General features: G+C 39.5%; 1 protein-coding gene across 1 annotated transcript in view; it reads right to left on the minus strand.

Annotated features, from left to right (window-relative positions):
- Positions 1-27,918, minus strand: part of st6galnac5a (ST6 (alpha-N-acetyl-neuraminyl-2,3-beta-galactosyl-1,3)-N-acetylgalactosaminide alpha-2,6-sialyltransferase 5a) — a 66,251-nt gene that overhangs the window by 10,201 nt on the left and 28,132 nt on the right. The window contains exons 3-4 of the mRNA XM_005476695.4: positions 18,723-19,135; positions 5,933-6,040 (exon numbers count right to left, since the gene is read on the minus strand). Of these exons, the coding sequence (XP_005476752.1) occupies positions 5,933-6,040; positions 18,723-19,135 (521 nt within the window). The remainder of the gene's footprint in view (positions 1-5,932; positions 6,041-18,722; positions 19,136-27,918) is intronic.

Consider the following 27,918-nt stretch of genomic DNA (forward strand, 5'->3'; position numbering starts at 1 on the left):
AGGCAGAACAAAGTGATGGGAGGGCAGCTGTTTCGCTCATCACTTGAGATTAGTGTAAAGAGAGAAAAGACATACAATGAGATTCACTACAATAAATGCTTTACAAGATTGAATCATGAAATGAAAAATATAGAAGCGTGACTGAAAAAAATACACTTTTTGCCACAATTTAGCAGAGATGGTTATTTTCTCAGTTTTGAATTACAAGTTGAAATTTTGAGATAACAATCCAACATTTTGACTTGTGGATGGACGGGGTTGACTTCAGTGTACGGTGGCCTGGAGAGGTCAAACCTAAAACACTAGTAAATAGAAAAATGCTGTAAAAGCACTCAAAACACTACAGAAGTTGAGTAAAACACTGTATAAATTAAAAAAAACAAAAAAACACAGAAAACACAACAGCAGTGTTTCTGGGGACACAATAACATGACAGAAGTGAAGTGACAGAAACCAGAACATGTGAAAGATTGCGCTGAGACACGGTTAAAAGCAGCAGAGTATTTGTTGGTGTTGTGAAGGAGAAAAAGATGCAAGGTAATGTGTTTGATTTGCATGATTCTTATAGTACTATAGATACATGTTTGCTATTAGCTGTTTACTGTTAGCTTGTCTGCAACTGTTCCATCAAATCATCGTCTCGCCCAAAAATACTTCTGTTGTGTTTTGTGTGCTTTTGCAGCACTTTTGTATTTGCTGGTGTTTTCTTATGTTGCAGTGCATTTCACTGGTTGCAAAAAAGAAGTTTCATGGTACATAAGGCTGATCACAGCCTGCACAAAATAACACCTACTGGCGCTTGCAATATAAATTATTACGTGACTTAGTAGGTAATTCTTTTGCCCAACTGCACTGTTACAAACAATCTTAGGTTTCTTCAACTTTCCAAAATCCTGCACAGTCCTGGTTGTGGCCACAATGATTCTACTATAGAACCAAGTAGAAACAAATGTTACAGTGTTAGAAAATTACAAGGTTAGACCGTGACTGCTCACAACTGCTTCTGTTATCTGCTCAAAATCAAGCTTTGGCTGCTGAGTTAGAGTCAGTATGCACCGAGCTTTAACACCTGTTTGTGTCCTTATTCTTTCGTACAATAAAAAACAATGCTCTCAATATCTACACCCCTCAGAATTTGTAATTTGCTCTGCCCATTTTTTCCCCTCCACCCTTTACACAAACTTGAGCATAGAGTGTCTTTGATTTCTCAGACAGATTAACCACTTCCTTCTATTTGTTTTGTTTAAGCTGTCATAGGACGAGAAGGTCTGAAGGTCGTAGGACCAGTCTGTCTCAAAGCTGGCAAAGAGAGGCAGACAAACATTCACGCTCATATTCACACCAATATAGAAAGAATATAGAATTGCTAACCTAACTTGCGCAGCTTTGGACTGTGGGAGGAGCTGGAGCATCTAAAGAACATCTACGTCTTTCTTTTTTAAAAGTAGAAGTACACAACACCATACATGCCCAAAATATGTTGAAACTTGCATCTTCTGTTTCTTAGTAAACAGCATTACAGCCTTCTGGTTTAAGGCTTTGCACAACATTGTAGACCCTGAATGCTCTGAAGTGTCGGATGTACTTGAGGTCAGGGAGAATTCTTTCTTTACCAGGCTAGGAAAATATTTCTTTATACACAAGGGCATTGTAAGCTTGAACAAAGAGCGAGCCAAACAAACTGCTCTCACAAAGCCGGCAACATATTATTGTGTTATAACAGTGTAGCAAATACGATGCAAATACTGCACCGTATTCTGTTTCTAAAATTGGAAAACCCAACCTTAATGGTGTTAATGATTTTTCAGCTTAATTTATCTTTGCAGATTAACTGCTCAGATTTTCATTTAAATTAAATTAGATGGTGAAGAAAGTAGATTCCTGTTTGCGTATTTCAAACAATTTTCATTTCTGAATTTTGCCCAGTGTTAAATCGCTTCTTCACACACATCTGTCATAATAGCTGAGATTCTGCTGAAATATTAATGAGGCATTTTAGCATTTTCACCTGCACCACTCATCACGTCCATAGAGCAATTTATCTTCATATATTAATCATTATGCCATTAGATTTTTCCACATCTGCCCATTTTTCCATTCAATATGAGCTCAAATCAAATTTGAGTCTTGGACTCAGATTGTGTGCATTTCTGGCCGTGATACATTTTAAATGTGAGTTTGTAAGATATTGCAACTGCTGAGCAAATGATAGCGCTGGTTTACATCACTCGAAATGCTTTAATAGCATGAAAAGACAAGGGTGCTGGCTTTGTTAGTTTTGTTTCAGTTAAAAAACTGCAACAGTAAAATGAAATTTTCCAACTGTATTATATGATTTTTTTGTAAGATCTGGAAAATAATTAGTTCTGAACCCCTTCTGTTTTTATAATCTCAGTGGCAGATGTATCCTTTTATTTCTTTGTTTCCAGATGTCTTGCACAACACTGAAACTTTGGTGTAACAGAAGTTGTTCAGCGTTGTACAGTTTGTGCCAAGTAAGACATTGTCATGAAAGCCTAACAGGGATGGTTTCATGTTGTTCCCCAGCCTCTCTGCAGACGTTGGGAGTGCAATAAAGACTGTGAGTTCTAAAAACACCTTAAAATGTGGGGAAATGTACTTCACCACTTTGTTCAATCATTTATAAAAATAACAAACAAACAAAAAAAATTACTTTGAGAAATCTGGCCCCTGTGTAAAAATCACAGGCCCCAAAATTGACTTACTAACATTTTTTTTTTACTTCTTCAGAATCAATTTGTTTTTACAAGAAAGTGTTCCTTTGGGAAAAAAAGAAAGGTGGGTATTTTAAAAGCAGTCCATAAACAGCATGTAGCAGCAATTTAACAAAGTAAAAAAAATCCCCCTGCACCTTACGACTGAAAAAAGTTACATAACAGAAAAGGCAGCACTGAAGTCTTGTAAGGAATATTTTAATATTACAATTCATGCATTATTTATATGTGTTATTTATTTATTAATGCTTTAGCGTTATATATTTATACACACACTTGAATGTCAATAAAGTGAATCTGACATGGCATTTGAGGTACACTTTTAAATTCTCAGTAGCATCGCATTCAGTAAAAATCGACTGACTGCAGTCATGATGTAAACTAAGAGACATGCTAAATATTGGCTTAGGCCAATGATTGCTCAAAGAAATGAAACAGCAGCACAACCTCATTGTTAGTGTCTATATTGAATTTGTGCTAAAACCCAAAATAAAAAAATATTCTTTAAGCAATCACAGCCAAGGACAAAGATATACAGAACATTTTACAGTTTGTTCTTTTTTATTGAGAAATCTAATAAGATTTGTTCCCTGTTCAATAAAATCCCCCAATTAAAGCACAGGCTGAGACCGATGAGACGTGAGCTGTAATTCAAACCATTAAACTCTGCTAACGAGGCTGGTTAATTTGGTTGCCAGAAGCAAGAGGGAGTCACAAACTGCTGCATAACCCATAGTTCATTTCTCCTATAGAGGACCAGCGCTTCTCTGAAAGTTCCTTGTACTGTGAATCTACAGTATTGATGCATTGATACACTTTTTTTAACATATAATTTGGCTTGCATCTGTTGCATTTGCTAGAATTTAATTTACTTCTTTCTATTAATGAATAAATTATTTAATAATTTTGCTGCAACCAAGAAAAATCTCAAAGTTGGAATAATTTATATGCTTCTTTACTATTTTAATTGCATAATTAGCCCTTAATAGGCCAATTTACTTAATTAATTAAAAATGCAATTACACAAAGTTTAACATATTTACATCCTTTCATCTTATGAAAAGTCAACACATCATAGAACAATGCTGTAATGTTCCTTATCAACAATAACTAACAATGTTGTTAAACAGTGTTTAAAAGAGTATCCGATTTTCTTTAATTGGAACTTTCAAGAAGAGCGATTTAAAAATGTAAATCCAGAATCTTATCTGCTTCAGGCTAGAATTTTATTCTAACCTACTGCACTGAATTGAGATTGCTGTCTGACAGCAGAAACAGTCAGATGCTGCATTTTAGTGACACCTGCACCCACCGGCCACTTTGCTAGGTTAACCTGTTTAGCTGCTTGTTAACACAAATATCTACAAAGCAAATCACATGGCAGTAACTCAGTGAAATTAGGCATGTAGACATGGTCAAGAGGAGAATGCAAAAACTGCTTTGAGCTGATAGTAAGGCAGCAGTAACTGAACTCCTTACAACCAAAGTATGCAGAAGAGCATCTCTGAATGCACCACACATTGAACCTTGAAGCCGATGGGCTACAGTAGCAAAAGCCCACATTGGGTGCCAATCCTGCCTGCTGAGAAGAGTAACCTGAGGCTACAGCTCATATGAGCTCACCAAAATTGAATGAGAGAAGACTGAAAAATTGTTGCCTCGATTTCTTGATTTTTGGATGGTAGGGTCAAATTTGGCATAAACTACATGAAAGAACAGACACATCCTGCCTTGTACTCTCAGTGATGGCGGTGGTGAGGTGGTGTAATGTTATGGTGGATCTTTACTCTGCATCGTTTGTGCCTCTTGGTAACAAGTGAGCACTGTTTAAATGGCACAGGCTACGTGAGTATTGTTGTGATAGCCATCCAGTTATGACCACGGTGTTACTATGGCTGCTTCCAGCAGGATATTGGAGTTTGAGCTGAAATCAACTGAGACTGGTTTCTTTAAAATGGCAGTGAGTTCACTGCACTCAAATGGCATCTATAGTCACTAAATCTCAGTCCAATAGAGCACCTGTGGGATGTAGTGGATGTGGGAGATTCTCATCATGGATATACGGCTGACAAATCTGCTGATGCTGTGTGATGCTGTCATGTCAATATCTCAGAAGAACCGTGTTGAATCTGTGCCCAGAGAAAAAAGCCAGTTCTGAAGAAGTTATAGTTATAAAGTGTTTAGTCAGTATATACTTAAAGTACACTGTCCTCATAAGATAGCAATATATAGTTCTGCTTGTCAACAAAATGACTTCTTATCATCTAATCAGCATTATAGTACATGCATTAACCTGACCTAATGAAAAGCATCTCTCAAACAGAAATTACTCTGGTAAAATATGCCTGCCTTCAGGCTACACACGAGGCATTATCCCTCATGCATGCATGTTCCAGTTCATGGCTGGGTGCTCTTATATCTGCATTTGCATACTGAATAATACAGAACATGTGGAGGACAAAAACATTCTGATTTCAAATGCAGTAAAGCAATGCAGCTTTTCAGTTGTCTGTATTCAGAGTTCACGACCAATGTGTGCTTTCCCAGCCTCGGGACCAGATAATCCATTGTGTGTCGGTCAATTGTTGGATATTTTTATTGATGCCACACTGCAGCGAATGAAAAAGTAAAAAGCTTGTTGTGGGGATATTGAATGGTGCAGAAAGCAAACCAAATGTACCAGCACAAAAAGGTAGACAAAGCCAGAAAAAGCAAAGGGAGCCATGACTCAAGCTTTAATGCAATAGCAGGGAATTTGACCAGGCGCTCTGTATTAGTGAAAATCCTTTCACTGTCGTTTTTTTCCCCATCTGAAATTTTACATTGTATTTGGATGATCAGTGTAAATCTAACACCTCTGTTAACAGGCGCTGGCTCTATAATAATGTTTCTGAAACAAGAAAACCTAGGACTCTGCCTTTTCTTTCAAGATTATGAATACTTGTCAGTTTACTGAATTATTATTTACTAATACACAAGCAATTTAAGTATTCCAAAACGCTCTCCAGCCACACTGAAATTTCATTTTCAGCTGTCTGAATATATTTAGTTTTAATCTTTCTTATCAGGCAGCTGTGCTGCTATGAATTCATATTTGAAGTTACTGCATTTATGGCTCTCCTTTAAAAAAAATCTCAATGATGGTGCTTGCTGGTGGAGCTGGTGATGATCTTTGACTTTCAGCTCCACTTTCTCACCTGCAGAAGTCAGGCGCCACCATGCCATAGACATTGATCCTATCGCACAGCTCCAGGGCGATGGTCATAGTGAACCAGCCGGTGCTCAGCCAGGTCTTCGATATTTTCCTGCAGAGGGAAGGAGGAGGATGTAGGGGGTGAAAGAAGATAGTTAGATGGATTTAGTGCGTGGGAGACCACAAGGATGAAAACTGAAAAACTGGGATAGATCATTAGAAAATCTCACATTGGCGTATTAGGGCAGAATAAAGATCTGTCTAAATCCTGAGGTCGATATTCCTGGCTGCAAGATCATTCAAGTTCCAGCACAGCTTCATTAAAATACAAATCCATCTTATGCATCGACTGGTACAAATGAACCCTGTCAAATAATCAAATCCTTAATCAGAAAAGAGCCTTGCTCTGCATGAAGTGTCGATAGTTGGATGACATACCTTCAGCATGCAGAACGATCTGCCTGCCTTCAGGAAGAAAAGAGCTGACCGCTAATCAGACATGATGTTATGAAAAAAACAAAATGAAATATTAACATTGCACTTAAAAAAATCTAAATGTGCTTCAACATGTACCGGTACTCCATCATAGGACTGAAAAAAACCTCCTGCCTGACTATCATACTTTTTTAAAGAATTCCTTGTTGGTTTTGTGTAGATTTGATGGTCTCCAGTGTACTGAAACTCGCACCACTTCTAGAGGTCGCTGAAAACCTTTAAGTTACAACTGAAGATGAAATGAAAATAAGCTTAATAATTTCGGTTCAATGTTCAAATGAAGTTTACAATATCGCTGCACTGACATCTTTATAGAGCAGTGCTTTTCATTTAGATTCTAGTATAAAAACACAGCAAATCTTTTGAAATGACCTTTGGATGCTGATTAAATAAATTCATTCAAACAAAAATATCCCAACAGAGCATGAAGCCGAGCTACTTTGGTGATCCTTCGACCTTTGCCCTTGTACACTGCAACTATGAAAAATATGCAAAAGTAACAAAATTCCCATCGACCTCCGCTGTACTCATGAGAACAAACCTCATTTAGGAAAAACAAACACAACCCCAGTCATTTGTTTGCTGTTGTGTGACATGAATCATTTACCTTCTTGCAAGTTGTTCTTGGCTCTTTTTATTTTTGATTAATAATGAAACTAAAAATCTGTTTAGCTGCGGTATGAAGCATGTTTTTTTCAGCTTCTGAAGGATTTCAACACAGGAAAAGGCCTGAGAATGACCCTGCTAACCCAAAGGCAAAGTACCAAAGCGGTCTTGGGAGGAAAACTGTACCCAAGTTCCACTTTGACCAAGTGCTTCCTTACAGCAGATTGCTGGATTGTTGCGGTTCTCTTTCTATTATTGTAGAGTCTCTCTGACTTACAGCATAAAAGTTAGCGACTGATGTTCTTTACTTGTGGTAAATAAAACTACTTGATGCTGCCTATGGCAGGACTGCACTGCCACTGGTGTGTTCAGCAGCCTGTGTGAGAACTGCTGAATGAGAACATGCTGTAAAGCACTTTGTTGAACCTACAGAAGGTGGGAAGGTGCTGTATAAATGCAGACCATTTAACTGCTAAACCTCAACATGAGACTGCCAGTATTTAGTTTAAAACATAGCTTTGCCTAGAGTCTCACAGCATTACCAGCATGGTCTCATTTTCACAGTATAGTAGCAACAAAACCTCACAATGATACTGATCTCCAGCTCGCTGGCCTGTAGCCACAGCTGTAATCCCTTCCAACTAAAATTCATGCAGATGAGTTGAGCTGCCGTTGTCCAAAAACATTTTGCAAAAATCAGAATTCATCAAATCATCTTATGAAAATTTATTACAAAATGCATCATAACTCCCTCGTACACACTGTGAAGTGATTCAAATATGAGCTGATGTAGCAGGTTTATGCTATAAAATACAGCACAATTGAATCCTTAAGCTAAATTAGACTCAAATGTGGTTCTCATTGAGCTTCCCCTGCTGAACAGCTGAACTATCCTGATGGGAACTGTTATAGGTAACCAGTGGATGCATTAACCTCTCAGTGTTTGATGCACTTTTAGATGGCTTTTGGTAAATAAACACTGCAACTTTTACTGAAGCTTTATGAGAAAAAAAATAAATGGAGCACAGCGAATGAGGCAAAATGTGGTCTAACTAATGCATTAAATGAATTTCCTCTTTCATAATTCAAAGTCCAACACAACTACAAAGGGCAGGCATAAGAGGAAACTATAAAGTCACGCAACCTCTAATGTATGCATAATTTTGACAGATGAAACAAAGCTAAGAAAACCTTATGGTGAAAATGAGTCAGCTGAGGATACACCGACTTTGTCTGATGTTCTTAGACAATTTGTTTCGCATAATGTCACCATCAATTTTAGATTTCAAAACAAGTTTAGCCTGAATATTGCATTTATAAAATGCTCTGGTGATAAAAACAGCAATTCCAGCTCTGGTGGAGTCACGTGTATTTAATGCAAGTAGGGAGATGATGGGAAAAAAAAGTGAACTCTTTTGACAGTAAATGCTAATGTCATCATATTGCTAAAAGCAGGTGTGGTTTTTCCTATAATAACCAACTTGGCCAACCAACTGGCCTTTACCCTGGACAAAGAGACAAACCAAAAACAACGGATGGCCAGAAATCACTACAAGGAGATGCAGAACGCAAAAGTACAAAGCAATGCAAGGAAACTAATCCTTAGGATTATATAAAACAATATGTATGACAAAGAAAGTTTGTTTCCAGTCAGTATAACTGAAGTCCTACTCTGAGATGATGGGTTCCCAGGCTTTCTGCTTCAGTTTCTGTGCGTGCTTACATAAAAGAGGCAGTCTCGTCAGCCGACTCTTCTTCTGCACAAAATGGGCCAACTAAGTGCCACCTACTCCAGTTTGAGACATTGCAAGAGGTCTTATAAAGAATATAAAAATATATATAAAATGTGAAAAACATACTGGCGCTGCAAATAAGGCAAGAGAGGAATACTGACATAAACATCTATTCTTGTGAATTCAGCGTTTCATTTATTTGTTTACCACTTATTCTGAGCTCCACCGTTTTCGTCTAATGTGACATCTGCACAGGTGTGAAACATCAAACATTACAGACTACTTGAGAAGCTCCATCCCATAATGAGGGATACACAGAAACCACTGTATTGATTTAATATTCCCAGTGATAAATAGCCTATAATTAGACTGATCAGTTACCTGCAATATCTGCAAGTTGGGAGCAAATTTGCACCATGAATATATTTACTTATATTTATTTATATATTTATATTTACACATCAACTGCATCACCAACTCCATGCAGACAAATACCCAGTCAAAGAAAAGAATCCATCTCCCACTCACTGCCTGCAGTCAGGAAAAGAATGAGTGAAAATGTGGCATTTACACACAATATTAAAGTGAAGCTCTGAACATAACCTGCTCCGGAGCGATTATGTGTTCAGCATAAGTTACCATAGTGATCCAGCCAGGTAAAAAGGGATGCACCTTTGTGACACTGAAAACTCTGGCCCATTAATCTCTCTTTTTAGAACACCCCTCAGGCAGAGTCACAAAACCTAAAAAAAAAAGAAGCAAAATGACACAAAACATCTGCAAACATATAGTAAAAGCTCTAGAAGATGCATAACGATAAAACAACTTTGCAACTTTGCTGTATGGTTTGTGGTCATTTACAGTATTTATCTCTTTTAAGTTTTTGATGTCTTGCTCCACCGTAGGAGATTTGGGGGTGTTTTACTTGTGTAGCCACAGGGCTCTGTTTCTCATCTTGTCTCAGATTTTATCCTAGTGACAGTTTGAATGCAGAGTCTCTACCAAATTTCATCACTTCTGAAAACTTTCCCTCAACATCACATGCATCAACCCCTTTGCGGTTCCTTAAAAAATCCCATTTATCAAAGTGATAGTGACCGTGAATGTCAACCACATCTGGTGCGATTTAGTTATGCACATGTTGCGATCATTACACTGAACCAACAGGAAGCTACACGGTAAACGTGTCAAAAAATTTCTGCGATCTTTCCTTTGATTCTTTTCCAAGCACAGTTCATTATAGTTTTAAAATGATGTGGCGGAGGAAAAGTGAGCAGGCTCATATTCAAACTCTTGCTTGAGAGCACTTTGACAGCATGCGTTCCTTATCTCCCGACCGGCCTCATCACCCTGCTGCTTCTCAAAGCTTGTTACTCCTTCTTGTCTGTTCCCACACATATGCATCAGCATCTGCAGCAGCCGAGGCTTTAACTTGGCAAGACAGAGAAACAAAGCCTGGGCCCTGATAAGAAAAGTCTTGACAAGAACAACCAGGCAGGCATCTCGAAACTCTGCTCGCCTGCTGTTGATGAGGTGACACATTTGGAGTGGAGGGTTTACCTGGCTGTTTGAAAAGGTGTTCAGACCTTCTCTCCCTCGTTTTCTCACAGATACAGCAGTGCAGGGAGTTGGGGGGGGTGGGGTTGTGGGGTATATGTCAAGCAAAAATCCTGAAAGAAAGCCCTGTTTAGCACCTAAACTTTGAGCATTTCTCTTTCTTAGGAAGGTGGCAGAGAAATGTCTTCCTGGGAAGGCTATAAGGGAGCGAGGAAATGTTACCAGTGTTAAAAGTGTATGAGAAGGCTTTATAGACAGCACCCTAGAGCGTACCTAAAAAGTTAAACTCTGCTGTTTTGTCATGGCAAGGCTTTAAGTCTATGCTTTGATGCATTTTTAGACAAGCTGCGGTGCAGTGTCGGTCAGACTTTGATGTAAAAAGAAACATCTCGGAAAGCTAAGGAGTAGACTGCTGTGAAATTTAAGGGAACTCTCGCCGAGGTCTGCACTGAAATAATTAATAAATCATGCAGAGATCTTCACTGGTTTTCTAATTTTCATGAAAGATTCTAAAAGACAAAATCAACAAGAATGAGTGTTTAAAAGAAGGGATCAGCTCCAAAATATTGTTTCAAGAACACAACAAAGAACTGAAGGTGTTTATTTGGTTTGACGTCAATCTGTTTGAGCACCTATGAGACAACAGTCATCACTTCATTTCAGTTTTATTCATCTAGTACCAGCTAACCAGTCATTTGAATGTGACATATATTATAAGGTAGTTGCAGGGAAGTTCCTTACTGTTAAAAAGGGAGTTTTTCCTTCCCGCTGTTGCCAAGTGCCTCCTCAAAGGGGGTCGCTTGATTAATGGGGTATTCTCTGTGTTATTGTAGGGTCTTTACCTTACAATATAAAACGCCTTGAGGGGGCTGTTGTTGTGATTTGGTGCCATATAAATAGAATAGAATTGAGCCAGGCTCAGGGACAGCAGTCATCTTCTTGGACCAGTTGCGAAGTAAGAGGCAGGAAAACAAAGAAGCTTACTTTTTCACAAAGAGCCAGGTAGATTTGGATTGTTGTTTTTCCCTTAACAATTAAATATGATTCTAAAAACTACTTGTAAAATATTTTTTCTTAGCTCTGTACAGACATTAAGATTTCACCAACTTCTGAAGTATTTTGCATTGCTACTTTTATCCTCCACAGTGGGAACTTTTGAAGATGCTCATTCGGTTAAATAAAAATAGCGTAGGACAAACCATGCACTACAGCTACAGTAAATAGAGACTATAAACCCAGTCTTAGTTTGCTCTCTTCCTTCAAATGAAGCAAAAACAACCTCTCCAGGTACAGCCGCTCCTTATTTCTCTGTGGTCCAATAAAGCTTTGTGTTTGCTGGAAAAACGCACCACAAAATGGCTGTTGATTTAAAACGTGGTTGAACAATCCAGACCCACCAAATCAATCGGCCCACACTGGCCACAGTGTTATGAACAGTGACAACACCCTTTTGTGTGACTTGCTGCTTTATTAGAGTCTGTCCATGCAGCAAACAACACTGTCGACCCAAAGTGATGCTATCGCAGAAGAAGCACAGGCTTCTCATTTTCATTTAATTAAGACAGGACCCAGTTTGTCTGGAACATGCTGATTTGTTTTGATATGCAAACATGGCCACCGGGCTTTAATATAACAACAGCCCTGTCTCTCAAACACACACACACAGAGGCATGCATACACACAAGCTCTTCTTTGCAAATGAGAAAACTTTGAGAGTTCAAAGCACAGCATTTTGACACCAACCAATCTGTGGTGGATGTGTGGAGGTCTTAGTCAGGAGGCATGCAGCTAATCTCACTTAAGAAGTCTTCCTCATTTCCTTGTTTATGAACATGCTGATGAATAATGTGGTGTGAAATGTCAAGCTCTTAGCTTCAATGACTGTCTTTTAAAAGGACTTGAGGCAAGCTGTGAGTGGGACGACACATTTATCCCTGTGAAGGAGAGCAGTGCTGCTTCTCATGTTTACATGGTTTGGGATTGTAAACCCAGAAAAGGTACACATTTAGCTATAAGTTTAATTGCATGTTGAGCTTTCTTTTTTGAGTCTTAAAATCACATTTCTATATTTCAACATAAGATTTTGCTTACCATTGCATTTCCATCACTAATAAGAGAAATGACTGTTAAATCTCTTTGGGGTGGATGGAGTTGGGTTTTTTTAGTTATATTTGTGCAATTGTGGTCAGAAGTTTATGATCATGAATGTCGTGGTAATTTGGGTTTTTTAATGATTTCATAGATTTTTATAGATGCTTGAAACTTTGTTACACACTAACATTAAGTTTCTGGAACGGCCGTCCCAAAGCCTCGACCTCAACCTTTTTAAAAATTTGTGGACTGCACTTAAAAGCCAGGTTGGTGCCAGGAAATCGAGGAAATTTGAATGAACTTCACCAATTATGCCAAGCAGAGTTGGTCAAATATCCAGCCAAAATTATGTTAGCAACTTGCACCTTGCAAAGATGCTTTTCGTAGCCATCAAGAAGCTTTTAAGGGATATTTAACCAAATATTAGTGCGATTGTATGGATATATTTGAGCCTGTACTTTTGAGTCTGTGTGGATCAGAGAAAATCCTAAATAAATTCAAACTTGTGCATCCAATTCTTATTTTTAAAGCCAATACAGATGGTTGCTGTTTATTTTTCCACCCTGGAAAAAGAAAAGTTAAAAAAAATAATAATTAAAAGCCCAAAATGACCACAATGATGACTGCTACTATACATATATAGCAGCTATATTGTCTTTGAGCTTCTTATTGTTATTACTGTGTGAAGGTCACATACAGGTGTGATTTGCTGTTGTAAGTTCAAGCTGAAACATCTGTGAAGCATCATTATTTCATGACACTCCTATAAAGAAAAAGTATAAAAATATGTGAGTTCATTTTGTGTGTGTGCAAGGTTATTTATACCTGACACTTTCATCCTGAGTGATTGCAGTGTTTAGGGTTGATTACTAATTTAAACTCCTTCACTTTTTCTAGTCGCCTCTGTATCTACTTGACTTCCACATCACGTTCTGTCTGATCACAGTTTCTCTTGTATTTCACTCTTTTTATATCCATGGAAATGGCAGCAATAATGTAGTCTGAATATGTTTTGTTTGCAGTCTCCTTCCACATATAATCTTTTCCTACTACTGTACATTCCCCTCATTATATATCTTTTCTAATGTTCATTCTCTACAAGCAGCAAACCTGAATCCTCGCTTCAGTTTGGTGTTGGACTGTAAATTGACTTCAAGTTCAGACTTTAGACTGCTTTCTTCAATTCTGTGTGGGTCTAAGCTTGTAACAGATAAATGTTGACATTTTAACTGAAATTTAAGAAGATCAGCAAAAATATTTCCTTCTGCTGGTGAGTGAGCCCAGGCAAGCACTTTTGCTACAACACAGAGCAGAAGGAGAACAAGTCTCAACTAGTCTTCAAACAACAAAAACCAATGTAGAAATAGTGGAAATCTCCACACTGCATGCATTGATATGAGGCACATCACTTTTCTTTCATCAGTTTGTGTTGTTTGTGTGACCAATTACACCTTTATCTTGGTCATAATAGCTTAAGGAGTCCTGTGACATTTCATGAGTCACAGCAAAGGTTTTGCCCACCTTCAGCCTGAGCAAAAGTCTTATCATCCAAAATAAGTGGAAACGTGTGGGTGTCTGCATGGCCTTTAAAGGTTACTTGGTTTGTAAATGTGTCCTATTCTTTTCATTTAGCAGGGAGCTTTTTCACTGCTGAGCCTGTTGAATATTCTCAAATTTTACCTCAAAAGATCAGAAGCTCTTCCTTTTGGGCTCTTATTTATAAAAAGGCATACAAGTCTCAGTTTAAGCACGCTCTAAGAATACCACTTTTAACTTTAATTTATAAATCTCAAATCACCTTAAATTTTATTTCCCCTCACTGTTTTGTAAGTTCAACTTAGAAGATCTGTACTGTTACCTTAAACATCAGTTCCACTTGGTGATGTGGGCTGTTACTATTGCTCTTTTTTGCTCATTCAAAATGTCAATATCACTATTCTTGTCCAGTGATCTGCCAGGGCTCTGAGCCAATCAGCCTCGAGCCCGTGATCTTTACAGATCTGTCAATCTGCCTTTCAAGCTGTCTGTCATGTGTCCCTCCTCTTTCCATCTCATCTTGCTTGCTATCTGCTGCCTGCTCTGTCTACTCTGCAACACCATCAAGGGAGAACACCCAGCTTCTTGGTAGATCAAATCCTGGGAACGATGAAGGACAACACATCTTTGGTTGGCAAACAAGGATAAAGACTTAAAAATAGCCTTGTTGATTTCAATAGGTTTAAACACTTTATCTGCCAGAGAACCCTATATGGTAACTTTGAAAGACATCAAAATTGTCCTCCCCAAACCTCTCTGTGGTTGTAGAACAATATGGACATCTCCCAGCCAATCAGCAAAGATCAGGTGATGTGACAGGTCTTAACAGTCTCAAGTTGCCTGGAGCATTTCAACCTTCAGTGTTCTTCTGGAATCTGGGAAATTCTGTTTTTCACCCCATCTACTCTTACATCATTCTAACATCGAAAGTAACAGTGGTAGATTAATGAAAGTCACAGCTTTTGCAGCTGCATAGTTGTTCTAATTTTTTGTTTGTGTAGTATTTCTAGAAATTAGTGAAACTTTATGGCATGAAAAGTGGTGGAGCCATATCTGATCACACACCCTCTTCACCTAAAACTGGCAAGTCAGTTTTCAGACATACATCAGATGCATTTAATAAGCCACACTTAGAGGTATTTCTGATTTTCCTCAGTTTTATGACCTTATAAAAGTTTTTGATTAATTGGTATTAATTTTACTGTTAGTCTTATTACTGCTAATTCATTTAGTAATTCGAAATCTGTGACTTACTTAGTTTTGATTTAATTACTTCTTGTTATATTTACAATTTATATCTATAATTTTTTTTTCTTTTTTTTTAAGAAGATCTACACTGTTACCGTTAAAATGCACTCTTTTCTTTTGCAGCTGCCTGCTCTGCTCTTTTATGGAAAGACGGAGACTGTTGTTGTGTTAGCCCGTCAAATACCATGCTTTAGGATCGCACAACCTATATTTAGGTGTATACACATGCTCAATCAGGTCTATGGATTAAATTTCACCAAGTGATATGAAGTGGTTGCCTAGACGACTGGACAGGACTGTACTTTTATATTTGTGTTACATTTGTGAGCATTGTCAGTCAATAAAAATGTTCCTTTGAGTTTATATGTTTTTCTTACATCTTTAACATACACACTTTGTAGAAAATACGTTACTTTAAATAAGTGAGGAACCATTGAGGGTAATTTCCATGACCTTGATTAGCAACATAGAATTTTTTAAAAAGTCACAAAGGTAACATAACCAATAATGTCTCCCAATAACACTCTAGGGTTCAACTTTTTTATTTCAAAGTATGTAACATTATGTAGACGTGTGTAGAATTGTGTAGCTACACAATGTTAGGTCATTTCCATGGGAATAAAAACACTGTGGACACATCTGCAGGCTTCATCTGCCAATCACTGGCAAATTTCTTGCAGCAGACCCTTTTATTTTGTTTTGGGAACCAGCGTAATGTTGCAGTAGAAGAAGAGGAGTTGGGCAGAAGGACAGAACTACAAAGGTCACCGCAGACCGTGTTTACAACCCAAACTGAAACACCTCTACATAACCTGCAGAAAACTTATTACAAGTCAAAACGTTGCTTTGAGATAAGCTCAAAGTTAAGTTTTGCTTCTGCTTACTGTAAATCCTGCTTAAGATCAAAACCGATCAAAAGTCTGTTTTATAAATGAGTCCCTTTCAGCTGTTCTTCACAGCTATGTAATTTGTCCACTGCTCCAGCTGTCTCCTTATTCTCTGATGCACAGCTGCCCTGCTGTGGCTTTTTCCTCTTTTTGACCAATGTTCATAAGCCATCAAAGCACGTTTCAATACGACTGACAAGGTTTGATGTAAGACGCACAGTTAAAGGGATTCAACCTAGATCTTTTTGATAACTGACCTATCTCAAATCATCATATTATACACTGCAGCTAGCTCCAGCAGAAACCACAGTTGGGCTGTTAACAATTACAACAAAGCATCATGGGAACAGAAAACACAGACAAGGGAGAAAAAAAGTTATTTCAAAAGCTAATTTGACTCTAATCACCAGTTAAGGCTCATTCTAGCAATTTACCAGAAAGGATGCAGAGGGACACCTGCTTCCCTTCTCTCTTCTGTATGTGTTATTAAAAACTGCAGGATGTGGCATCATCCTAAACCATATTAGTTCTCTTTACTGAAAAGGCATAACCCATAATTACAATTAAGCTTGCAGGGTTGCCGATCGCACGGTTGATTACCCAGAAACTCTGCTTTTAATGCTGCGTCCACAGGCTCCCAGTTCTTAAAGAACACGGGATTCATTTTCCAAATTAGATAAAATATTGCTTCATAAAGATACGGGACATTTTGCATGCAAAGAGCTTCCTTTAAATTTATCTCGAGCATTACAAAGATATAACACTAATATATTAAGGCTTTATTTCTCTCTGCTTCCACGCTCCATGGAGCAGAAAGGACCTCGAATAATTCTCACTGATGTTAATGCCTGGTGCTAGAAAGGATGAGAAACTGTAAATACGAACAATAACAGAGAAAGCCTGCTCACTGTAAACATTTACCATGATTGTAGGCACAGATTCTGAAGGATTGATGTCTGAGCCATTCACCAAATCCTCTGCTCGGCGATTTCCCCCACGGCATCTATCTTAAGCTGAAGTCAGATTCAATCTCCGATGACACCCCAAACAAAGGCTCAGATAAAGCGACGGAGACACAAACAGTGTGTGTATGGGTGGGTTTTCATTAAGAGTTAATGGCCACGGGGCTGAGAACTCATCTCCGACTCATTAAAACGGAGTCCTTTAACACTGTTCATTTTGCAACTGAAACTTGGGGTAATTTTTAGGAAGCCATTAGGACACCACACAAAAGAAAGTGAAAGCTTGTGTTGTCACTTACATTCCTTTCTTTACTACTTTAAAGTAGATCCCTCTGAGACGCATTCGAGTAGTTTTGTAAATAAATTACAATATCTGAGACTTCTTTATGCGAGAAACTTGCACGTCCATGTTTCCATGACATCCAGGTTTACTTGCTAAAGTCTGTTTTTCAAACACAGCACGGATTATGAATGCAGAGGCATGCTTTGCAACCACCTACTCTTGTCCATTTAGTTTAAGGGTTTCCTGCAAGCATGGTACGTACTGTATTACTAAAGGCATAGCCATGGTTTGACAGACAAATACACGTTTACAACATAAAACAAGCTGACTTTCATACGGTGCTGGAATAAAAGAGACTATTTGGGAAAAGGCATATGGTATAGTTGCTATAGACTATGTGCTCTGAATTGGATCAGGCCAGATTTATGGTCCCACTTTTGTTTCTCAGCCTACACAAAAATAAGGATTGTGGAAGTTCAACCAAGACGTGTTTATAGTCCTCAAACAGCATTGTCTGTGACTCAAATGTTATGTGTAGGTTGAAATCTGATTGGATAAAAAGTTGGCTTGAACAGAAAACGGAAAAATCCGAGAAGGGTTCGAGATAAAGATGAAGGAGCTCAAAAGACAACAAAGATCAAAGAAAGATGGCTGAGAAGAACAAACGATGGCTGCAGAGGACAGTTTTAAGCATTTGGTTTCACTTCATTACACGATGTTCTTTGCACTATGAGTTTGTCTTTTACATAAGCCCAACTAAAGGACCAACAACAGCACAGGCAAACAAGAGAAGCCAAAGTTAACATATCTTTGGTCCCGCATGCATTCTTGCAATGCAAAAACTCCACATAACAAAAATGCAACACTATTCCAGCATCATTATCAGTAACATGAGCTCATTGTATAGCATTCGCCGGGTAAGTCGTGCACCAAATTTATCAATTTACTAATCTTTGTGTAATATGTGTTGGAAAAGTTTGGACAAATTCACAAAAGAAATATTGCTGAATTTTCTGCTGATGTAATAGCTGAAGAAGCTGTGAAACTTGTAGCTTGAAAAGTATTGACTGTGCTGCCCTGAAGGTCAGACGAATCACACAAGTGAATGAAATTGGTAGTGACTGAATATCTTTCCTTGCTTTCGATACAGTATGTGGGAGGGACTACAGCCTAGTGGCATATGGTTGATTTCCACAGGGATAGTGACATGTGAACATTTGACTGATCAGATAGTAACGCATTTGTACAAACTATAAAAATCAACCTGTTAAGTTTGTTTAAGGACAGAATGATTAAAACTTTATAAAACTAATTACATATTAATTAAATTATAGCTTTAGCTGAGCTATTATTAGACTCCTGAAGATGATGGATTCTGATGCAGTGACACCCTCACCTGTCCTTGCCGGTCTCCTTCTTGAAGAGTTCATCAAACTGGAGCATCTTCTGCCAGGAGATCATGTAGACTTTGAGCTTGGGCAGCACCTCTTTCATGAGCCTCAGGTTGTTGTACACTAGGCCCTTCCCATCATGCCTCATGTAGTTGCTGGGGCCCCAGAAGATAAATACTGTGTCCTGGCTGGCGTTGAGCAGTTCGTTGCGACTCCGCAAGACCCGCTGCATGCTGGAGTGTGCTATGACACGCAGGGAGGTGCGGCGACCGACGTCATGGGCGTAACCTCTGGCGGTGGGAGCGTCGTTCATGCGGATCACGCACTCGGCCCGGTCGATCTCTTCACCCCGACCGCCTCCAATGAGGTGACCTGAGCTAGTCACCAGGGCGCAGGTGTGGCAGTGCATCCTGAGAGGCTGAGTGAGAGAAGAGGGCAAAGAAGAAGAAGAAAAAAAAACAGGAAGTAAGCAAACATGAACTTTCTCACAATATTTGGCTTCCACATCCTTCCGTGAATACCCCTGAAGCACAGCAGCAGAATTTCTCTGTTAGTTTTCTGCAGTTATTTGTTTGAAAGTCTACAAACTCTTTTTTCCACAAGTCAAAAACGCTGTGAAGTTCTGTTTAGCCTTGGTTTATACAGAGAAATGCAAAGCAGACAGAAATGCACACCTAGGGGAACTTTGGTAAAAAGCTTCACAATGTGTTTGAGGCAGAAAATGCTTTGTTGACAAATGGGTAGCGACAGAGCCTCCTGGGTATATGTAGCTTGTCATATTGCTTTGCGATTGGTAGAAACCCCGGGGTCTTATAAAGGATTCACCTTAAATCTTTCTCTCACTCCCACACAACAGAAAAATGTGTGTTTACCTCCAAAACCAACACCGAGATGCAGAAAATTCACCTGCAATACTTCATGGGAAACTCACAAAACATTATATTGTTAATAAAATACAGCACACAGGACAAGCATGTCAATAGAAACACAGACTATCACAACAATATTCATCATTATACTGACAGCTGTAAAGATAGCACAAATACTGCTTTTGCCTGATGAACATGAGGGTATTTACAACATGAACATATTTATTTGAATTCATTTCTAGTTGGAGTGTTTTTCTTCTTGCTCCTGTCCATATATGAGCTGCCACGGCAGAGCTCCTTTTTTCTTTTGCTCTATTATTAAATTAAATTCATTAAATTATGTTCATTTCCAGGCTTGTATTCTGCTGCTTTTCAAAATTCACAGTTAGAAGCAATTTTTTTTTTATTTTACTTTATGCTGAGCCATGGTGCAGCATAAAATAAACAAGCTCCCTTGCCCTCCCTTTACGCCAGCTTTATTCTGATAAAGGAAGGATGACGAAGGGTGTCAAAACTGGCTTTATTATTTGAAACTTTGGCCATGTGTTAGAGTAATATGCATCCCCGTAACAGTATATGACAGAGAATAAGGAAAATAAATAATTAATGAATAGCAAATGAATAGATCTTTTGTTTATTTTAAATTACATCTGTGTCTATGGCTAAAAACATACGACACCACTGCCCCCTGATGTAAGCGTGACCTCTTTTTCACTACGGCATGCACATAAATCATTTGCATAGCCCTATTTATATATGTAAAGCTGCTCTGCATGTTGTTGGTATGCATGAAGCTGCTGCACATGTGCTTTGCATGTATGTGTGGGCATGTCTGTGATTCCCCCCCACGCTGCCACACATACACAGACACACACCACTGCACTGAAAATCAATGATATGCAAACCAGCCCTGCAGAGCCCTCTAATGTGCCCTGAAATATCACCCCAGCTGATACGTGTGGTAGTTATTTACACTCTTATAGCCATAACAAATTTACATTTTCTTGGCATTAACAAGAACAAATGATAATAGCCCAATATGTGTGGGGGTGGAGCGGGGGTGGAGGAAGATGTGCCATTATCGTCGTCATCTGCCGACTTTGACTTAGTGGCAGATTAGTGGCGGAGCGGGCTCATCTGTTTAATGAGACCTTAAGGTGCAGGGAGAAAAAAAAAGGGAGGGTGACAGAAAGATGGAAAAGAGGCAAGAACGAAAAGAGGACCACAGAAGGGGTACGGAAATCAAGGATATGTAAAGGAGGGAGAGAGACAGGGCCAAGAGAGAGATAGATGGAGGCACAGAGAGCCACGCTGGTGCCACCGTGTTTGATGAAATGTTGAGCTAATGAGGTCCTGGTGGTCTACATCATCACCAAGAACAGCACCAGCATCCATCAGTTCCTCCCGTCTTCCCCTGGCCCTTCCTCTCCCACCTGGCAGAGCTTTGACAGCTAATCTGGCTGAAGAGCTGCGACACCAGCGGAGCAGGTCAGAAATCCCATTTTTACCCAGGGGCTTTTAAGTGGCTCCACAGACCTTATTCTCTCCTCCTCTGTCTCACGGAGCATTTAAGTGGGCCTTGCTGGCCAGAATTGGCCTCTTTGGGGAGCTCGGTCAGGCTATTACTAAGAAATAAGCTGCATGCTTTGGACGAGGTTCTCCATTCCAGCCGGAATTACGTGACCCATCCAATATGGTGGTTCTGGGTTGAGGCGATAAAGTCCAGGTAAACTGTGGTTTACCTCGAGATGGGACGCGAGCGCCCGCTGACTCCAAAGAACCGAAAATATCTTTCACATCCAATTTATCCTCGAAACCCCCCTGAAATTCGAACTCCATTTAAAGATTCATGCAACAAATGGTTTATAATTCAAGACACATCTATCATTTATGTCTTTGAAATCGCTGCCTTTGTTCCTCCTTACTGAACAAAATACCTTTGAACATAATTAAAAGATATGCTACATTTAAACTCTGAGTGTTAAGAGTTTTTCTTACTTTTATCAGTCTCTGGTTACAACACCTGATCAAAGCTGTGATCAATAATGCAACTCAGTGAATTTCCCAATCCTGATTATGTTTTGTCTTACCAGCAGTGGGAAAAAGACACAGATGAAGGGAAAGAATCAGACAAAGTATTTTCTGCTGTACCATAAAACAGTCTAGCTGCTCTAATTAAAAGCTTTTCTGATTTTTCCAGGAAGCTTTTTATTTTTGAGATAATTCAGCAGAATAAAAAAAACTATTCCACTGAGCCACAGTTTCTTTATAAAAGGGTGATTTGATATAAAGGCTGGGAGGAGTCGTTCTGCGGTAGGTATACGACAAACTGTGCAGTTCTTTAGGGAGTGAAAGGTAATTTTATCCAATTTCAATGGTACTTCATATTCTCCTCCAGCACAATTTAAAGGAAAATAGTCTACTTTTAACCCAGTAGTCATTCACCAATCAGCTATTACAATCAAACCAGCTGACTGATACTCAATATAACCGAGGCACCTCTGGGAGGCATGGCGATTTCCAGTGGTTTGTAGCGCTGGTAACAAATCCTTTCAGTCCAGTGGGCATGGGAGGGAGGGGCTTCTTGGCCTTTATGTTTGAGTAGGTGTTGTGTGTCAAAGCAACATTTACATACCAGCAGTAAAGCTTTACCAGCAGAAAATTGTAATGTTATTCACTTCATCTGTCAGTGGCTTTGCTTTGGTGGTGGCTGGGAGTACAATAATTTTACAAACTGCAAAACACTGGTAAACACTAAACTCTTGGCTCCTGACTGTTACTCAAAAGCAGTGTGTATCTGGGGCCTCTTAACATCTCATACAATTTTATTTAAAAAGGCAGCATTTCACACACAAAGAAAGATTTATGAAAAGTCTAAAATGTTCGTCTGCATAGCTGAACATGACCTGCCGATGCTTTTTTGTTGTTTCACTTACATCAGTTCTCTAATAAGCCTTTAAAGGAACCACCTCAGTCTGTAGGTTTACTTGTGGCTCCTTGAGTTTCCAAAAGTAGAATGAGAGGCAGAGCCTTCAGCTACCAGCCTGCTCTCCTGCGGAAGCAGTTCTGGCTTTGGGAGACAGACACTCTCTCTACTCTTAAGATTAGACTTAAAACTTTCCTTTTTGATAAAGCATATAGTTAGGGCTGGAATCAGTTGACCCTGAAGCATCCCTTACTTATCCTGCTATAGGCTCAGGCTGCTGGGGGTCTTCCTGCGATACCCTCTGCATTTCTTTTCCACTCACCTCTTTTCACTCCCCAGGTGTTTATACACCGCGGCTGCACGTTGTTAAATTTGATCTCATCTCTCACACAGTCTGTGTTTTGTTGTCTCTCCCTATCCTCTCTTTCTTCTCTCCTCTTTCCCCTCACTCTACCCAACCAGTCAGAGCAGATGACTGCCTCTCACTGAGCCTGGTTCTGCCAGAGGTCTCTTCCTTTTACAAAAGGAGTTTTTTTCTTCACATCATCGCCTGGTGCATAGAGCATCGTATGACTGTTGGCTTTGTTTTTTTCTTTTATATTGTCGGGGCTTTACAGTACAAAGCACCTTGAGGTGAATGTTGTTTGTTTGGAGCCATTTAAATAATAATAAATTGAACTGAACCTGGAGTTTTGGAATACACCAGCAAATACTAATAGATCAGGGATTTTCCTAAAACTTTTCAGACACTTACACAAGAAAAAAAAATCAGCAAACAAATTATTATTATTTACATTTAATAGTCTCAACTTTCACAATGAGCAGCTGTTTACAGTTTGCAGCTCCCTCTAGTTGACCTTCACTTTCCTGTCATTCCCTCTCTGCAGCACTGCTTTTGCTACCTGCTGGGCTGCAGCTATTAGAACCTGTCCTCATCCTCAGGGTGTCAAATACTGGCAAGGTATCGAAGCCAAAGGACACCTTGCGCATATCTCTGAGACGCCAGCAGCTTTGGCAAAACTGCAATATTTGATGCCCTTGAAAGAGGACCGTGCTGGCAATTATAGCCATGCTGCCTGAACTGCCAAAATGACTTTGGCCTGCTGAGAATCAAGCCAATCTAGTGGTTTGAAGAAATCTGATTGTCTGTTTGACATTTTACCAGTTCTCTCCAGGTAGATTTCATTAGTGACAAGTGAGGTGCTGGATCCAGTGAAATAAGTGCCGGTTCCAGTCTGGGAGGCTCCAGCTCCTATTCTAGCCGGATCTGGGACAAATTAAGCCCTGCAGGTGATGATGTCTGCAGAAGAGGACATAACAGAGAAGTTGAGAGCTCAACCTCTCTTATATTAAACCTTCATGACATCCTGAGAGCTTGTTTGGATTTTTTAAGCAACAATAAGGAATTTTATCTATGTATTATTTCAAGGAAACTCAAGGTTTGCAAATAACTATTTATTATTTAGTAATGGTTATTTTTGCAAAACAGATTCTAATTTTTTTTGGTGAAAGTTTAAATCTAAAACAACCCATAAAAAAGAATAAAACTATTCCAGCATAAATAACTTCCATTTAAAATCATCTCACATATAAAAGTTTTTTTAAATTTTTATTTTATAGTAAGGTTTTTCTCAGAGAGATGAAGGATAACCTTGTCCCACTTGTGGGACTCGCCGTGAACCTGCCCTGTTTTTTTTAAGCCCATCCATCCACAGTGTCCTACTAAAGGAACAAAAACAACAACATGCACACAGACAACAGCCAGTCACTGTCTGATCTGTGCTCAACCTGCCAGAGCGACAACCCAGAGCGAGGAGGCCGCCCTCCTCTGTTTCCTCATTCTGTCTGCATCTGAAAACTCCGCTTCCACCGAGCCTGTCCTTCACGGGGCTGCCGGAGCCATCAGTACCTCCACACCACACAACCCGCCTGACTACCTGACCCGAAGAAAACATGGCTGTCAGAGCTGGGTGGGGGATTAACTTTGAGGGATGGTGGAGGTGATGAAAGAGAGAAGCAGTTCAGCTCCAGACCACCTGGGGAGGCGAGAAGAAGGAAACGTGATAGCTGGGTGGGTATTTGGGGCCATTACAGTCTGGTGTTGAACTGAATAAACATGATGTTTGCCATTCAAAATATATTTCTTGTCATATTAATGTTCTTTTGATCTTGTGTGTGAGTCAGAAGGCTGGCATTATTGAGTGGCATTTGCAAAGTATATATAAGAGAGTATAATTAAACGGAAAGAGGAATACAAGCCGTGGTGAACTCATATAATCACTTATGATTACGGTGTGATTGTAGTTGAAAAAGACTGTGCAGTGCAGCTACCCTGATTGGCTTCGTGGTCAGCACTCACAGCCCCTGGCTGCCCATGGGTAACACAGGCAATAATTGGTGGTTAAAACTCACATGGGTCTTAAGGGGGCATGAAATCAGCTTTAATTCCTCACCCGACTCCCTTCCACCATTCCCCTGCTCAGCTCTGTCCCTTGAGGAATACTTACACTGCACTGAACCATTACGCCTGACGTATGCCATTCCCTCTCAGAGCGGAGAAATAGCATTCAAGTGTTGTTATTGATTTCATGTGCATGAATGCGATGGGAAGGGGGTTGGGGGGTGAGCGAGTGCTTAGCGAGGATGCGGGGACTTCAAGGATGCGAAATGGAAGATATGGCCGGTAAATGTGAGCAATGAGAGGCAGCAATCATCCAGCCCAGCGGGATGCTGTCTGGCTGTCTGGTATTGCCCAGAGATGCTACAACAGAGCAGAGCCTTTTTAGCCTCCTCCAGGCTGACCTTTAGGCTTGTCAAAGATCCCTTTGTTTTCTATAGCCTCCTCAGAGGAAAGCGTTCTACAACAGTCAGACCTTAATATTAGCTTGAGGCAAAAATGCTCACGAGGCCTTCTTAGAAAAGAGCCGAAGGGGAAATTATGACGTCAATTTAAATCTCTTTTTTTTGCATGCCATCCTGCTAATGTAGGCTGTGAAAGTGACTTCTGTCTTCCATGGCTCATTAATGACTGATGGGTCATATTTTATACTGTAGTGTCACAGGGGTGAGAGAGACACAGCCTGTAGCTGTGCAAAATTTAAAGACATTACAGACATTAAGGAAGGCGTTACAGAGCCAGTAGAAGCAAAACCAGCTGTCTGAAGCTATAATTTGGTCCTGCCCCCATCAGATGCGAAATATTTATCTGTGCATGTGATTATTTTGGCCATGCAAACCCAGGAAGTCTACCACCTAAAGAATCATAGCACTTGCTTTCGTCCTACCGACCCACATAAGCATTCCTCAAGCAACATATATGTGTGTTTTTACGCCTGAGGATCAAGAAAGTCAGCATTTGAAGGTAGACGGTGTGTAGCTGGTACACATACTGAATTTTGCCAGTTTCACATTTATTCCAAAACTAATACTGGTTTAGGTTACAACGAGAAAACATAGTTAGATACATCATAGAAAGCTTCATTTACAGAGCACCAGGGAGCCAACTATTGACCCATCCATAAGTGACATCACAAGCACACATTCAGTCACTTTAAAACACAACTGTAGGTCATAAAAACTGATTTCACATTACCGGTCACCACAGCCAGCTGGAATATACTGCATGCTCCTAATGTATTGTTATAGTTATTGTTTAGAGAGGGCCAGCCACCGAGTGTCCTGCTGTAATTTTAATCAGCACAAATTGGCAGAATGTCAGCACATTTCTGAAAGAAAAACAAATACAAGTCTCAACTGTTTTATTGCAGTTCTGATAATTAATGAGTAATATTGCTGAATAAGCTAAAATAAATATTTTGCTGTGAGTGGGAAAATAATTATTTTAGCCATTTAGCTCCATTCTCATTGAGAACTACCTCCTGGGTTTCCCGGTGAACTGAAGCCAATTCCAATAAAACAGGAATAATAGGAAACTGGATTAATAGGAAATGAATAGGAAGTAATAGAATTAATAGGAAATCAAGTCCTCTGTATAGAAGCTCTGCTAACACTAGTATCATAAGGCTCTGACAATGATTTTGCCAACATTGCTTATGAATAGCACATTTCTTTTTTTACATTTTAACTAACGGTTACCAATTAAAGTAATAAGACCTGCTAGGGGTTTTGCTCATATAATTGAGAAAGTGAAACACTGGTCTGGTAACGATGCTGTAGGGAGGTGGGGCTCAATACCTGGCTGCTTCAATCTGCATATCAAAGTATGCTTGGCAACAAGTGTCACCACAAGGTGCTATATATTGTAAGGCAAAGACCCTACAATAATACAGAGAGAAAACACCAACAATTATGTCACCCCCTATAAACAAATGCTTTAGCAACAGGAGGAAAAAACTCCCTTTTAGCAGGAAGAAACCTCCAACAGAACCAGGCAGGCATTCTAGACCTATTGCATGTATGTGTGTAGCCTGTATAATTACTGAATGTATGTGAATGATAGCTAGACTAGGGAAATCAAAGTAGAAAAGAAAAGCACTATATAAAACCCAGTCCAATTACAGTCAAAGCAAGTGAAACACTGAAGAAAAAAAATCTTTCACTAGATGGTAAAATAGTTATGAGACCAAAAGCTAAAAGGACACTGGAATCTGTGCAGCCATGGCTAAATATGCAGCAGAAACAAACCATTACAAATAATCTTCCAAGCAAAACAAATAGAAAAAGCCATCTGAGGTCCGTTGTTCTGGGCTAAAGAAATAATAAATCTCACTGGGATCAATCCAGTGTATACAACAAATGATAATACATAATTTTATCATTCATTAAAATAGCCCATGAAAAAGGCCTAAAATAAATAAATAAATCTGATAACCGACAAGAAAAATGCCCTAAAATTTGCTTCATTTCAAAGCTTGTTCCTGCTGCGAGCACCAAAATGTGCAATTTATGATATGGGATGATTAGAAGGAGAAACCGATGAGGGCAGAAATGGAAGGAGAAACTGGGAGGATAAATAAACCTTTTTTTTACATTTTAAATAGGGATGGTGAGCATAAAAGAGTGAGTGAACGGAGCATAAGCGAACAGAGAAACAAAACACCAATTAGAGGCTGTAGGAGCAAAGGAGGAGCGGACTAGAGGGGCGGTACGGCTGCAGTTACCAATTAGAGTAAAATCTCAACAGCTGCAGGCAACGGCAGAGTGGAAAACAACGAATTCAGTTATGTCGGTAAAGGCTGTGTATTCAGAGGGGGAAGAAAAAAAAAAAATCAAACCTGCTTCTATTGTGCTGATGTGCGCTGACACACATACACGGGGAAAAAAGAGACACTCCAGCAGGTTGAGAGCTGCAGGGCACAGTCGATGTAGGAGGGCTTGTTTGGAGCTGTTTGTCTGGATTGCACGTTTGACCAGTCATTAGGGAGAGCCGAGGTGGGAAGTTAGCCG

Source organism: Oreochromis niloticus, linkage group LG18 (assembly GCF_001858045.2).
Source record: "Oreochromis niloticus isolate F11D_XX linkage group LG18, O_niloticus_UMD_NMBU, whole genome shotgun sequence".
Taxonomy (NCBI): domain Eukaryota; kingdom Metazoa; phylum Chordata; class Actinopteri; order Cichliformes; family Cichlidae; genus Oreochromis; species Oreochromis niloticus.